Source organism: Typopeltis vanoorti, chromosome 15 (assembly GCF_054136105.1).
Source record: "Typopeltis vanoorti isolate ZY-2024b chromosome 15, IOZ_Tvanoo_1.0, whole genome shotgun sequence".
Taxonomy (NCBI): Eukaryota; Metazoa; Arthropoda; class Arachnida; order Uropygi; family Thelyphonidae; genus Typopeltis; species Typopeltis vanoorti.
In genome coordinates, this window is record NC_143563.1 from 36,242,725 (window position 1) to 36,259,972 (window position 17,248).

The 17,248-nt window shown below is 37.1% G+C and overlaps 1 protein-coding gene across 3 annotated transcripts in view; it reads left to right on the forward strand.

The window, feature by feature from the left end:
- LOC150098622 (E3 ubiquitin-protein ligase Rnf220-like) overlaps nucleotides 1-17,248 on the forward strand; it is a 163,884-nt gene that overhangs the window by 14,053 nt on the left and 132,583 nt on the right. For all 3 annotated transcript variants that reach the window (XM_090405192.1, XM_090405193.1, XM_090405191.1), the window contains exon 2: nucleotides 9,513-10,200. In XM_090405192.1, coding sequence (XP_090261318.1) covers nucleotides 9,513-10,200 — 688 coding nt within the window. The remainder of the gene's footprint in view (nucleotides 1-9,512; nucleotides 10,201-17,248) is intronic.

Consider the following 17,248-nt stretch of genomic DNA (forward strand, 5'->3'; position numbering starts at 1 on the left):
GTGCTCTTCTATTAATGTGCATGCAGTCGAATAGCATATCTCATAGCATGTGTAGCAAATGGTGTCAAAGTTCAGTACTTTTTTTTTTGCCATACTGTACATGGTGCAGCAAAATCAAGAAGGTTAGTAACTTATAAGCCAAATACATGGCTTTGTACTTGGCTTATTGCTATTAATTTGCATATTGATATCCAGGATGGTATTAAGGTGAATATCCAGTTTTGTTGCTGAAGAAAGGCAATAGTAAATAAAGATGATGTGGAGATAATGCAAGATTTGAAAGCTGACATTATGAGCACAAAATAATGGTTACTAGTTCAATGTTTCAAAGCATAAGTTTATTCATTTTGAGCTGAAAAATATTATATCTTTCTTGCCTGTTTGTGCTGTTCATTAGCTTGCTAATTGCATTTCGCATTTCTTCTGCAACATTTTCTTTTTGCAACTCCTGCTTAATGATGTCACTCATCCATTTAACTCTTGATTCACCAGTTTATCTTCCTTACTCCAGCAGTCTCCTTCTTTCAAGCATCCCTTGACTTGACTATTTCTCATTCACTTCTAATTCCTACAGTTTCTGATGCCATGACACTGCTCTCAGTTGCTTCTCAAGTTTGTGGTAATCATCTGCTCTGTAGTTCTGGACATACTTTTTGAGTCAAAATTCACATGTTTAATCATCTCCTAGGTCAAGCAGTGGCACCCAGTGGGTGTGTTGTGTAAGGCAGTTATTTGATTCTTTTTCTACTATAAAGGGAATTTTGGGGTGTTGGCTGTTTGTCGTTTTTTGTTATGTTAGTCACTCACCTTTCAGATAGTTCACTATTTTTTCCCATTTGTAGAAGGTCAGTGGAAGATATGGATGACGATGTAGATAAACAGTCGCATCATTATCCAGCCCAATGCACTTACACACACACAGCTAGGGCTATTTGTTCTAATGATACACCTCTTCTCACAGAACTGAGCTAACTTTGCCATACTTTTGTGGCCAATGGATTCAGCTCCCACAAAATAGAATAAAATATTACATGGCTCTCCTACTTCTCTCCAAACACACAAGAAAACCACTATTCCTATTACATATATCCTAGATATACCTGAGAAGATAGCTGAAGTACTAAATAAAACATAATCTTTATACACACTAAAACCACACTTCAAATTAACAACTTTAATCTACTATCCTAAGGATGAACTCCATCTTCTAGCATATCCTGGAGGGTATATAGTTCTTGTGACTGAGCCTACTATGGATAGACAGGAAGATTTAACATATCTTCCTTAGAGATATCTTAACATCTGCCTTAGAGAACATAAGAAATACATTTGTTACCATTATTATGGCAAGTCTGGACTAAGCAGACTACACTTTGAACACCCACCCCTTCACACAGGATTAGATGGAAGAAAACTAATATACTATATACAAGTCATTACATGTCAGAAAGATTATTTTTAGAGTCGGCAATAGCTGTGAAGCATTCTCCTAACCTCAAGTTGGCTGCTTTAATTTGCCTAAAATCTGGGAGACTGTCATCCAGATCAACTTCTAAACAACTGTAATACTTCTTTTATACAAATTAGAAAGTGCCAAATTAGGACTTGAGATCTTTTGTTTGTTACAGTTTGAATTGTTTCACTTATTCATTATTGCGGGAGCTTGGCCTTTCTGTAGTATTGAAGCAGGAGTTGAGCCAGAAGGCAAAACTGGCCGTCTTCAATACAGTCTGTTTCTATCCTCGCCTATGGTCATCAGAGCTGGGTAATGACCAAAAGAATGCAGACACAAATTCAAGCGGCTGAAATGAGGTTCCTTCGAGGAGTTGCAGGGCTGACAAGACTCTATAGGGTCAGAAGCTCTGCAATTCGGGGAAACCCTCAATACTCGCCACTGCTTCTGTGTTGAGAGATCACAGTTACAATGGTATGGGCACCTGGTCAGAATGCCACAAGAGGGGCTCCCCCAGCAGGCCCTATTTGTCAAGCCAGAGGGTGGGAGGCCACGTGGAAGGCCAAGCACTCACTGGGTAGACTATATCCAAAACCTTGGGTGGACACGTCTGGGAGTCCCACTAGAACACCTGAGCTTGGTGGCGAAGGATCGTGACCATTGGAAGTCCCTCTTGCAGCTGCTGTCCCCCCCCCCCCACACACACACAATCCAATTAGGAAAGGTGAGCCTTGAATATTGATGGATGGATTCGTTATCTCTCATGTCAACTGTAACATTTTGTTTTGCTCTGAAAATGCTGGCTCAAAATACAAGTCAGTTAATAAACTTTTTTTATATAATTTACTTTTTTTTTATATAATTTACTTTTTTTTTTATATAATTTACTTTGTTTGACATTGTAATACCATTTAAAATAAGTTATGAATAACAGGTCCAACATCTGAGCTTGTCAACTAGATGTAGTGCGAATTTGCCAGTGAGTGTGTAACTTATTCTCTGCCATTAAAATTGAACACAGATGCTTCATCTCAGGCTCTTCATAGGGAATCGCATTACTCTTTCTTTCTTTTTTTTGACTAGTCAAGGTGTGCCTTGTATGATTTAATTGCATGTAAATATAATTTTTGATAGTTATTTATTTGAAATAACCATGAACTGTTTAGTAATATCAAGACATTCTAGTGCTCCTGATCAATATTGTCTTAGACATGATATTTGTAACAGTTCATGGCTATTTCAAATTAATGACTGATGTGAATAAAAACTATAGGGATATAGACTGAAAGAAGGAAAGTACATGTGAGGGGAAGCAACAAAATTTATGCAGCTACTGAAAGGTAATTATCTAAAACAGCATATGATACATGAAACTTCGGGTGTAAGAGTATCAAAGACATCTGTTCATAACCATTGTGGCCAACTAGCATTTAATGGGGAGAATGATCATGCAGTCTTGATCACTCTCCCCGTTAAATGCTAGGGGATATGTTCCTCAGCGGGCATATGTTCAGGTGTGCTAAGTGTGTGCCACCCACCTGGAAAATTCATAAAGAATAATTTTTGATAGATATTTATTTTAAATAAATTTTATTTTTTATTTATATCAGTTATGTATTTGAAATAGCCCTGAACTGTTACAAATATCAGAACATTTTAGTGTTGTGCTCCCAAACAATATTGTCTTAGTCTGTATTGTAGTATTAATTATCAGTAATTGTTGTAATTTTAACTAGATTTTTATTTTTTTTTTGAGTGGTTTGATTTGGGTGAGGGGAGGAAGAGCAGTTGTAATACACAGCTAGAATATTTTGCATCAAAAAATCTACATTTCCTTCTTTCTTAACTAATACTGTTTGTTTTCATTTAAAGTAATTTTGGTAGATGAATAATATCACCACATGGTGTGAGACCACCACCTTGCTTGCTTGAGGGACCTGAAATGGCTTGAAATTCCATATTTGGTCTCTAGAGCATGGGTTCTGGTTGCAACTATAGGATTGCAACCTTTTTATTAACAGAATTTGCATTAAAAATCATTTGATGGATGCAAATTAGTATGATAAAATGCTATAAATGTTGTTGAGAATCTTCCTTAGCAACCTGATAATTGTCAAAATGTTGCATGCATTTCTTGTATGTATTTCTTAATACTGGATAAATATTTTGCTATATAAATTGGTAATGAACAAGAAATGTGTACAGGATTTCATGAACCAGATATAAAATTTTTTTATATTAACCATGCAAATGAAAGGTTACAGATTCTGTAACAGAAAAATGCTATACATATATATGTACGAAAGTGGTCCTTTTTAATAATGCACAATGATTAGCATTTGCTAGTTTTCATCCATATGTAGTTCAGTTTCAATTTACAAACCAACTTTTCATCCACCTCCTCCTCTGTTTTTGTAAAAGTCGTCTTCACACAATTTTCTCCACAGACAACAGGTTTAGATAGAATAACAGAGGTGGATGATAAGTTGGTTTGATAAGTTGGAACTGAACTGCACATAGGTGCAAATGCTAATGTTTATAACATTTTTAGAAGGAATGGAGAAATTATGGTAGTCCATTTGGTGGAGGCGGTACACATGAAATGTGTAGAAAACTCATAAAACAGAACATTTTTGAGAAATTTTTGGAGTGAATCTATGGGAGAAGGATCATTTGTTAATTGGATTACTCTTGTAGATAGCATCAGACTTTATGAAGGTTTTGATCCACTACTCCAAATGTAATGTCAATATTCTGTGTTTAGATAAATCTAGAATTTCTGCAATATTAGGATTGTATATGTGAGAAATGATGGCTTGAAGAGAAGAGGACACTGAACTTCTTGGAGGCTGAGGAGATTGTGGATTCTGCCAGAAATGGCTAATGCAAGTAATGCAAGTCAGCCTAAAAGGGGGGGGGGGGAATGATCTTCGCCTATTAGGCAAAGAAAATGTAAGTAAAATGTAAAAGAGACAAGAGATCTTTTGGTAACATTTGAATTTCATGGTATCATTAAAAGCCAAACAAAACATAATAATAACGAAAGCTGATAAAGGCAGTGCCACTGTTGTCCTTGACAGGTCAACATACATACTGCAAATGAACCAACTAGTAGCCGATAACAACACATATAAAATGGTAAATTATAACCCAACAAAGAGGATAAAGGACAAAACAGAAAAACTACTAAAGTCCGTCACTTCTTGGCCACCAGACACAGTTAAAAAACTCAACCCCCACTACGCCCTCCCCCCGAAAATACACAAACAAAATGTGCCCCTTCGACCAATAGTAGAAGGAATAGACAGTCCCAATTACTACCTAGCCAAGAAATTAGCGGCAACACTCAAGGAGTTGGTAGGTCATTCCCCCCCCCCCTCCTACATAAAAAAAACACACAACACTTTATAAACATAATCAAAAACATAACACTCGACAAAGACGACTTATTAGTCAGTTTTGACGTTTCTGCCCTTTTCACTAATGACCCCATCAATGACACAATTCTCCTACTACAGAACAAATTTCCGCCCGACATTACGGCCCTCTTTGCCCACGTACTAAAGTCCGGTTACTTCGTGTGGCAAAACAAATTCTACCTAACAAAAGGAAGGTACAGCCATGGGCTCACCATTATCCCCCCCCCCCCCCAATCGCGAACTTCTACATGGAAACCTTTGAGCAAAGGGCTCTTGATTCCGCCACGCTTCGACCGGCAATCTGGCTCAGATACGTTGACGACGTGTTCGCGATCTGGCCGCACGGGCGACAAACGCTAAACACATTCCTCAGCCACCTAAACAAACAACACGAACGCGTACAATTTACCATCGAAATCGAAAACCAAAATTCGCTCCAGTTCCTAGACACACTAGTTACACGTCTTCCTTCAGGCAGTCTATCCTTCACGGTCTACCGAAATCCGACACACACGGGCGAATTCATACCACCACCCAGCACAAAAATATGGAGTCATAAACACCCTTAAAAACAGAGCCACAACTATTTGCTCTAACCAGCAAGCCCTGAAATAAGAACTAAAAATCATTAGTGACACATTCATAAACAATGGCTATAACAAAAATACTGTCAATAAAATACTCTATAAAACCGCAACAAAAACGAATCTAGATTGCAGTAAAACCATAGCCATCCCATACATTAAAGGGTTATCAGAAAAAATCAACAGAATCCTACAACATTATAACCTCAATGCCACCTTTAAACCACCCACTAAACTTAAAACCATATTCAGCTCCTCTAAGGATCCTCTCCTCCCATTAGCACATCCTGGAGTCTATTGCATCCGCTGCACCTGTAACTTACTGTACATTGGTGAAACAGGACGGACAATCCCTATACGCAAGAAAGAACACATTAAATACAACCATTATGGTGAAGCAGGCCTCTCAGACCATGCACTTAACACCTTACACCAAACCAACTGGAAAAGCACCTGCTCCTTACACCGCACAAAAACATGGTACGAAAGAAAATTTAAAGAATCCTGCGAAATCCTGATAAACCACCCAAACATCAACAATAAAGATGGTATGAAAATTCCAAGGATCTGGATAGCACACATTCAGCCAACCTAATATGAAAGATTCAACATAAGTCAGGACTCTAGCCAATCCGCTAGTATTAGAAACCATTCCACTCCAACTGGCTGAAATGTTAATATATGTATATAGTAGACAACACAAATAATAGGACTCTAGCGTTGATGTGTGTATGTATGTATATGTATGTATATATATATGTATATTTTTTTTTTCACCAGAGGTCAGGCCAACAATTGTGGTAGCGGTTAGTCAGTGTCTTTAACGAACCAGTATGATTGTAGTATAGCTTGTTTCTTGTGTATATTTGTACGCTCCAGAAGATGACCTTGACATAAAGGTCGAAACGTCGAATTGTAAAATTTTAGTAATAGTAAACTAAAGTTTTTATTCAAACACGGTAGTTGTCTCCATAATTTCCAAAAATGCATTCGGATCACCGTGCAAGCCTAAAAGAAAGGAATCATGGTATTATCCTTGCCCTGATGGTTATAGATGATGTTGAAAGTTTTTTTTTTCCCACTTGGTTATAAATTAAACTAAAGATGCTAAGAAATTATATTCTTGTTTAATCCTTTATCCAAGCATGAGCAAACATGCAAAGATATTCCACTTGCAAAAATAATTTGCAAGTGGAGGATCTTCATGACTAGGCTGCTTGTATATAGAAGCTAATGATTTCATATTAATTGCATTATGGAATGACCACTACCCAGGCTAGTTTTGACTTTTATTGAGGTATGTTAAAGTGTGGGATACCTCTCCAAAAACTCAGTGATCTTGAAGATCACTCTAAATCCCTTTTGAGTGACCATAAAGGATCACTTCTGACCTATATCACTCCAGGAAAGGAAACTCCACAGTGAACTCCATTCAGTGCAGGCAAAAAAAAAAAAAAAAGAAACTACCACCAAGCAAAGGCTCTCTACTCTCCAGGAAGCAAGCAAACTCGAAGATAAATGTCATCAAGGGAACCAGACCCAGAAGAGATACCATGGTTGAAGTAATGCAGAAGTCGTATATTTACTGTATACAAGTAGGGAAAAGGTGTAACTCTCTAGATTACACCTAGATTAGAGCAAGCTGTAGAAAGTATTTTTGCTTGGTTATAAATTAAATTAAAAATGCCAGGCATCATTTAGGTTATGGATGATCTTGATACAAATGAAGAGGAATGGAATGTACTGTCTTCAACAGAACTATAGATAGGATTTGAATTAGTGACAGAAGGTCATTAATGTACTGGAGAAAGAGTGTGGATAAAAGTACAGAGCTCTGAAATGCTCTAGCACTGGAGAATTATGAAGAAATGAAACAGTCTACCACTGGCAACCCAACTACAAAGGACAGAAGGGAAACCCTGACGTTGATAGCTTGGTAAATAGTCTCTATTTATCAAGCTATCAGTCTATTTTTCTGTGCCTTACCCAAACATTTGGGTAAGGCTGGCTAGATCTGCTGTGAAGCAAGAGTAGTGGAATCCATATTAGTGATCACTGATTAATTGGTAGGCTTCCAGGTGAAGATGTTGGCTGTTAATAAACCTTTGCTGTTGTTTTTGAGAGGATTGAAGTAAGGTTTAATGGGATGACAGTTTGATGGCTGACTTTATCTCCTACCTTTTTTTTAATGTAGAATGGCTGTAGTCTTGCTCTCGTGGTATTGGCCGGACCCTTGATGAGTATGACATCTTTTTCAGATGATATAGCATGGATGTTAATTCTGGAGCAGATTTTGAGTAGTTTGGAAGAGGACTGGATCAGGAGACTTATTGGTTAATATTATCTAAGCTATTAAGAATTCTTCTGGAAAAAGATCAGAGGAGGGATGCAGTGAGTTGTTATTGATATAATAGGATTAGTTATCTATATAAGAGAAGATAGATGCCAAGAGATTATTCTTATCTTTGGATTATGTTGCTATGGTACCATCTGGATGTGACAGAGGTGGAAGTTGCATTCTGTAGCCTTGGCAATGGTCCAGAAGGCTCACTTATCATTAGAGTAGGAGGCAAGCATAAAAATATCCTACTACACCATTTGAATTATTTTTTTTTCTTTATAAGTCAGAGGTACCCAAACTTAGCAGTGTAGATTCCACCACTCGCGATCTACAGCTGATCTTTTAGCTTTCATCATTCACCTCTGGAAGCCATGGAGAAACTCACAGTGATTATCCTCGACATTTCAAAGGCATTTGATCAGATTTGGCACAGGGCCTATTTAGCAAACTGCCATCCTATGGTCTGCCTTCCACACTCTGCAACTAGATCTCCAACTTTCTCACTAGTCACTCACTATGTATCATGATGGACAGTTTCCTCTCCTCAGATTTCCCCATCAGTGCAGGAGTACCCCAGGGTTCCATTCTTTCACCCATTCATTTTGTATATAAATGACCTGCTCTCATAGATTTCCAATTCTATTCATAGCTTTGCTGATGACAGTACACTCTATTTCTCCTTTTCATATGACAAACCCTGTAGTGCTCAAGTATTAGAATCCTCAAGATCTATCACGAACAGGGACCTGAACTCAGATCTCCTAGCTATATTTCATTGTGGCAAGGACAACCTTGTAGACTTCATTGCCACCAAAACACAGTCCTGTCAGATCTCTCACAAGAAAGAGCTTGCATTCCTCTTCCCTTTCATATAGATACAGGGAAATTATTGTATAAGGTAAATAGGTGATGGGAAAATGTGAGGTTATCCATGGAAATTGCATAACAGTCACATGAGTATAAAAGTGAAATCATTTTTTGCATTGCCAGAGTTTGTGATGGAATGCTTCATTCAACACTGAGCATTTTTCAAGGCAAGATATGTACTGTAGTCTGTGTTTGGCCTTTTGTTATGAATTATTTTGACTTGGCTTAGAAAAATAATAATTTTACAAGCTTGCTTGAGACTTCCCTCTACTCAAAGCTTCAAGTCTGACCACCATCTAGTATGACTATGTCTCGCACGGGAGAACTTCTACCATAAATTATTGACCCTTTTTGTACAAGATGCATTTGAAAAGTAACTTTGACAAAATTGCAGGTCTGATTGGCAAAGTGGGTTTTGCACTCTAACCAACAGGTCATGGGTTTGATTTCCACTGCAAGCATAGATATGTGATAGAAGAATTTATTACCTGGTGTGAAAGTGCTCCCTGAAGTAGCTTGAAAAGTACCATGCTTGGTCTCTGGAGCATGAGATTTCCAGATTATACAACTCTTAACCTATTCACAGTACCACTGTGTAATAGGTCTAGAGCCTTTCATACACTAGAGCAATATTGCGGCTAGATCAGATGAACACTCATGAGATTTCTGAGTAATGCAAAGATGGCTAAATTTAATATTTTCTGTTTATAAGCTTATATATTTTCTGTTTATATAAATTTTCAGAGGATGTATGCAACAAATAAGTTTGGGTTTATTGACTTTTGATCACTTTTTGCAAAAAAGGTTTGTTTTTTTATTCAGGTTAATTTAATATTTCTGTTTTGTAGGGATTGTCTGCCAGTGGTGTTGACACATCAGTTTATCTGCCTGGAGCTTCTTCATCCTCTGGAAGAATGGTTTTACCTTCTTCGTCTTCAGACCCTAGTCAGCATACATTCTCCACCCTTCCTCAGTCAGTAGACAACACACAATCTTCTTCACTTGTTGTACCATTTACAACAGCTGCATCATTTCATGTCCGACCTCTGTATTCCCATGCTGAAAATTATCCATCATTATCAAGTCATTTGATGCCTGCACACCCTAATATGGTGACATCCACAACTAGCATTAATGGAAAAATAGGATATATCAACTCTAATGACAATGGAGCATTTAGAACTTTTAGTTCCCCAGAAGATCGTAATGGTTTCCATGGGTCAGCTTTTGTTCCTGCTAAACGTTTGAAATTAGAACAGCAACCAGGTGATGCATCTTCATTGCAACCACAACTTGCACTTACCTCAGCTTTCAACAATAGAAGTACTTTTGTAAACCCAGCAGTTACAAATACCTCGTCATGCTCTACACATTCGATTGTTAGTTCATCAGTAGCCTCGCCATCTGAAGTAAAAGAAGAAACATCCAGTGATAGAGACTGCATGGAAACTTCTGAGCGACTGGTTGGTACTCCTAGTTCTGATTGCACAGAAGGAACCGAAACTACTTTTCCAGAAGAGGGAAGGTTGCTAAGGAGTAAGTGCTTTCCTTTGCTAGTTTTTTGCCTCACTTTCTGTTTATAAAAGACTGTCATCACTGATAAAATGTATATCAATCTTCATAAATTATTTATAAAAGTAAAACTAATTAAAACCATGGTTATTTTTTGCTGGCCCGGTTGGCCAAGTGGTTAACTTATCCACTTTCCAGCCAACAGGCTGCAAGTTCGAATCCCACTATGGGCATGGATGTTTGTGGTCTTTAGGTGGGAGATTAATTTCATCACCTGGTGTGAGACCACTGTCCCACTTATTGGAGTCCTAAAGTGGCTTGAAAAAAGTTCCACATTTGATCTCTAGAGCAGGGTTTCTGGACTTTGTAAAAAAATACAATATATAAATTTCAAAAAAGAAAAAATGAAAAAAAAAAAAAATCCTTAACCAACCCACAGTGTGAATATACTATAGATTTACAAAAAAATCTTCCACGGGTGGAACCAACATTAAAAAGAGAAAAATTTATATGTATATTACAGTAAATATTAATAACTTTTATTAATCAAACTGTTAATCATCGTTTTGTTACATCTCATAAGACATCCGTAGTGAGAGTTGAAGAACAATATAATTGAAAATTGAATACCACTGCACAGTGAAATACATGCAATAACATTGGTATCTTTTTGGCCTCTGCAGCCACAAATTGCTAGGATAAAAACTATTGGGAATCATTAAAAATATTTCATACAGTTAAGAATAAGTTTGCCAAACTTTCAGAATGGTAGGCAGTTATCATCATTTATGTTTGGCCTATGTAATTGAGCTTCAGTGCTCTCGTTGAATATTCATATCATTGCTGTGAATGCCATTTCATATTTATAAAATACAGGCAGTTCCCACTTTATGAGTTTTCACTTTATAAGTTCCTAGGATTAAGAGGTTTTTTTTATTATTATTATGAACAAAATTGAAACTATGACCATTAAAGGCAAGAAATAGTTGCTATACGATACAGTACTACTGTGCTTATTGTTATTAATTAGTTATTATTTTATTGATCATTTTGAAGGATTTCAAGAACCAGCAGAGATAAAAAGAAATATAAAACGCAAGTTTCAAGCAAAACTTCTATAATTTGCTTGATTTTAAAGGTTATTCTGGGAGGAAAAATGAAAAAGAAAATACATTTCTCTGGATAAATAAATCATTGTTCAAGCATAAATCTTGTGTTTTGTTGACCTTTATTTAACTTTACTATGGTCAAATTTCATTGCTGAGAACATAATCCCTTTTTAACATTACATCTATGAGAAATAAATTCTTGCTTTACAAGTGTGTGCAGGAACTCAGTCAAGAACTGCCTGTACTTGAATTTTATTGGTATTGCATGTGTCAATAAATTTCTGTCATTGTTCAGTTCACATGGAAGATATTTTTTATGATTTTGTAAAACAAAACATCTGTTGACGTTTTGATTAATAGTTATGTATCAATTAACCACAGAGGTCTAACAGATTTCTTACTTATACCAATTGCTACATATTTCATCTGCTTTATCTACATATGTTGCTGTATCTAGTTATAATAACAGAAACTGCAGAAATACTTATTTAATAATAACATTTCATTTTTCTAAATGTCTAAATCCTTAGTTTTTGCCATTACCAAAGCTAAGCATTTAGGTTCCTAAGCAGGTTATCATAGCCCACTAAGCAACTGAGGGAATGCCTAGCAGCTGCAATTTTGGAATGCAGCAAAAACTGGCAAAAGTATATCTCAACTACAAAAACACTGTTTCAATTCTACATATTTTTTTTAAATTTAGGAATGGCAAAACAGTGCTTATCTAGGGGCAACCTTAACAGTGGTCCTAAATCTATAAAACAGGTCTTGAAAGACATTGCTGTATAATAGCAGGGGTACACACTGGATTTTTTGATAAATGAGGTTTAAAATATTTTCTCAAATGTGGATAAAAGAAAAGCCTTGGGGCTTTTTTTTATCCACATTTTTTGCTTACACATAAATGATCTCCCACTGATGTCAAATTGTATCCATATTTCTGCTGATGATAATATGCTCCTCCTTCATTTAACAAATGTGGTTTTGCTCAAACATTCTGAGCTTGAAGATCTTCCATGCCTTACAGTGATTACCATGTCATTTTCCAATAGAATACCTGTCTGGTTGGCCATGTAATTATATTGATTCTCCAGTGATACTGTGGTCAAGGAAGATTTGTGAATATCTTTTGTTCCCTAGATTAGGGTTCTGGATTACCGTATTTACTTGAACATAACTCGTCCTCGCATATAACTCACATCCCTGATTTTACTTTATGAAAAAAGAAATTAAAAAGTTTCACATATACTTCACACATGAAAATAAGTTTAAACACGTTCACGTCGGGGTGATAGTAACTCGCTCCCTGCGGTAAACAACATGCCCTCCCCTCCCCTACACACACACACACACACACACACATTATATACACTACAGCCACTATACTGCAGATTCAAGAAAAAACAAGTAATTTTATTGTATCACTGAATAAGGTACAGAGACAATTTGCAGTATGTCTCTAATTGCTCAAATAGTGCAATTAGAGAGAACTGGGATAAAAACTGCACTAACTAATGAATCATGTCCTCTCCCACAGAAACTATGCTGTATAGACTCGGACAAAACCATATGTTGCACCTGCAAAAACAATATCTAATTAAAAACTATTGTCCATTTTCAATTACATGAAATAAGTGTTTGTTTGATTGCATTTGAAATTTTTGATGTCATTAAGACAGATCACAAAGGCCAACTTCAAATAAAATTCTACCATGAATTGAAACATACCATATAATATGTGTGTGAGGGGAGTCCACCTGCCAGCTTGACATGGAAGCAGCACGCAAACAAGCAGCAATAAAATTCAGCCGAAGGCTTGAAACTTTATGTGAGTTGAGTCTATCTGCGCAATGCAGAAGCAGTACACAAACACTAATGAAAAGTTCTGTCAGAACGATAAACGGACAAAACGCCACCCTGTCATGAATATGTCAAAACCAAGAAATATATAGTGAATGTTGTTATGGCAGTTTCAGATATTATGGAATTCGGTTGAAGAGAATTAGCACTTCAACTCAACAATTATATGCTTGTCTTTGTCGTTTGGTCACGCGATCTTTTGTTAATGCCGCACCAATCATATGCACATCTAAATCCTGTTCAGCAGTCGCTTTTATAGAAACCCACAGAACTTGACACAACAGTGTTACTGTGAGGTAGAGAAAGCTGTGTGAATATGCAAAAATGCCTTGTATTCTGGCTGTACCACATACGCCCACTCCAGGCATTACCCTAAACAATATAGCCACTTTATTTGCACAAACATGGCCCATGTCAAGGAAAAGACACATTTCTGTCAACATTGTTTCAGTAACAAAGCCAGAATAGTGAATAGACACAGTAGCCATATATGGGGTTTAGAAAATCCATTCAAAGGACTGTTTAAATGTTGTTTTTTTATCCTAATGTGTGGTGGTCTATGGAACATTCTTTTTTCTAGAAAAGTCACTAGAAGTGTGTATTGTGACATACTAGAGCTGTGGTCAATGCCATAGACCTCGAGGACAAACCTGATGCTATCTTCCAACAAGTTGGTGCATCCCTCTCACATTCATATGGCAACCCTTTGAACAAACAGGTCCTACAGCATGATCTTCATGGTCATCAGATCTAACTCCCTTTGACAAACTCTGGAGTTACATAAAGGATGCTGTGTAATGTACTGTCATTACCCCAAAACACAGATGACCCAAGAATTGCATACTCAGGGATATTGCAATAGTTGATTGCCAGATTTTATCTGTTTGCCAGGAAATGCAGTATCATTTTGACATATGTATGGCCACATAGTACCCACTCTGAATTTCATATTTTGGTGTTTAATAAAACTTTTTTTCTCAATAAAAATGTTTCTGAATTGATCATTTTGACTTACTATATTTATATTGATATCAGTTGTATTTATAATTGATTATTTTATACTCGGTAGCTAACTGAGGTTGATATACATAAATTGAGGAATATAAAATTATCTGGGAAAAGTAAAAGAAGGCAGGGTACTGTTAGCAGAGGAATTATACCTATTTGGGATTAATGTAAAGAACATCAATATACACTGAAGAGCCAAAACATTATGACCAGCACATCTTCATGCAAATCAAAGAAACTGCAGGGAAATGACACCATGTGTGCAGGTCATGAAACGGTATATATAACACCTGATACTGCACTCTGTTAATCAGTGTTATTCTTGTTCTTCAGATGGGAAAGTCAGCGGACTTAAGCAAGTTTGACAAAGGCCAAATTGTGATGGCAAGATGACTTGCTCAGAACATTTCTGAGATGGAAAGGCTTGTGGGGTGCTCATGGTCAGCCGTAGTGAGTGCCTTCAAAGTGGTACAAGGAGGGAGAAATTGCAAACTGCTAGCAGGGTATGTGCCAACCACAGCTTATCAATGTTCGAGGAGAGCAAAGGCTATTCCGGATGGGAAATGTGGTGCAACTCGCCAGTCATTTGAATGTTAATGAAACAGTGTAATATGTTACGACACACAATACATTGACCCCTGCTGAAAATGGAGCTGCGTAGCCATAGGCCACTTGAAGTACCCATGCTAACCTCAATTCAAAACTTGATTTTGCATGAATGGAAGAAGGTCATCTAGTCTGATGAATCTTGCTTCCTGTTGCACCATGTGAATGGGTGGATATGTGTGCATCATTTATCTGGTGAAGTATTGGCACCAGGATGCACCATGGGATAAAAACCAGCCAGTGAAGGCAGTGTAATGCTTTGGGCAATGTTCTGCTGGAAAATCCTGGTTCCAGTCATTCATGTGCAGGAAACTGACACCTACCTAAACATCATTGACCAGGTACATCTGTTCATGACAACAGTATTCCCCTCTGGTTGTGCCTTCTTTCAGCAGGATAATGCATCATCACACTGCTCGGATTGTGCAAGAATGGTTTGCAGAACATGAGGAAGACTTCCAGGTATTACTCTGGCCTCCAAATTCCCCAGACATCAATCCAGTCGAGCATCTGTGGTTTATGTTGGAACAGCACATCCACTCTGTGGCGGCTCAACTACATAACTTACAAGAGTCAAAGGATTTGCTGGTTACATCTTGGTACCACAAGAAACCTTTAGAAACCTTGTAGCATTGATTCCTTGCTAGATAGATGCTCTTTTGATGTCACGTGGAGGACCAACATCATATTAGCTAGGTGGTCATAATGTTTTGGCTCTTTGGTGTATAGGTTCGGTTTATTTCAACTTGAGGGTCAGGTTGAAATAAACAAGTGATATCTCATAAGATGTTTTAGGCTTGAAAATATAGAAGATAGTGAGCACAGAATGGTTTAGGCATATTGATTGGGCTGGAAAAAACTGGGAGACTTTAATTCTGAGAATATAAATCAGAAAATATAATTTAAGCAAAGAAAATTTGTTACATGTATTTGTTTGGCTTCAGTGGTGTTTTTTGTGACTCTTGCCCATAAAAGGTTTTAGTAAACCTATAGTATGTTAGTACTGTGGTTCAAATGGCAATTGTTTCTATTTTTATTAATTATATTACTTCTTTTACATAGTCCACAAACCCTGCTCTAAAGATCAAACACAGAACTTTTTCAAGCTTCAGACTTCCACTAAGTGGAACAGTGATCAGACAATGAAATTCATCTCCTACTTAGATAGTTACGAATATTCATGTGTGTCAGAGGATTTGAATTGGCATCCTGTTGGGTGAGTGCATATACTAACAACTTGGCCAACCAGGTCAGCACTTTTTTTTTTTTTTTCTCTCTTCAGCAATGAGTTAGTGCTTTTCCATCAGCGGAGTTAATTTACCTCTGGTTACACAGATATGGTCACTCGGTTTCTTGGAGATGAAGTGGTAGAGTGACTACAGAGTCAGGTGACAAAGATGATGACATCGAGTCAATGGAATATTCCCTGTGAGTTGAAGTTTTGCAGGTCACAAAATGTGGTGGTTAGATTTTACACCTTGGCCTGCTGAAATTTAAAAAAAAAAAAAAAAAAAAATTGAAACTTAGTTCCCTCTCCCTGTTGAGATGTACAGATTGCCTAAAATTCATAAACCTAATAACTGTGTCCCATAGTTGATGCTGCTGACTCCCTCTCTTTTAAGTTAGACAAACAGTTAGCTAAATCTTTAATCCCTCTTACTGGTCATACTTTCATCTTATACTAAAAATTCCACTCATTTCTAAACTTTAATCCAAAATTTAGATTTAAATAATAATGATAAAGGCCTGTGTAGCTCAATGGGAGTGGTGTCTGATCCCTTAGCAGTAAGACACCTGAAGAAAGGCCTAGGTTCAATTCTAGTCACCAAGTGGAGTAACTTTTTCTAAGCCTTTCTTTAACCGGTTCCCAAGTTAGCCAATCTCTGGCACAGCAGGCAAGTTTTTTCTCCCGTAACTCAGGTTTTTCATCCCATAAACTCGAGAAAATTGACCATAGAACCTACACTATTACAGACAATAACATATCATGTTAGGATTACAGACAGTGCCACTCGGTCGTCTCTTCATTGGATGCTGCTTATAATTAGTGATAGTCTTGGGCCAGCTATCTCTGTTTGACTATCAGTGGAGATTGACCTGCCCACTCAGTCTTCAAATATTAGATAGGGCTAAAATGATCTTGTGTACTCCCTATAAGGGAATAAAAGGCATTAGCTAATTTTTTGATGATGATATCATGGCGATCTTTGATGTCAGCCTTTATTTACCAATATTCCCCTTCTTACAGTTTAGCTTTAATGAAAAATGCATTGAACTTGTCAAACCAATTTTAACTTATGGATCTGAGAGCTGGGTCAGAAGTAAAACACTTGACCAAAGACTAGAGACCGCAGATATGAGAGTCCTGAGAAAGATTAGAGGCGTGAACAGATGGCATCAATGGCAATATCATATTAAAAATGAGGATATTAGGAAAGAACTTGACATTGTCAGCATCCAGGAATGCGTTAGCAGAGCTAATCTCAGAT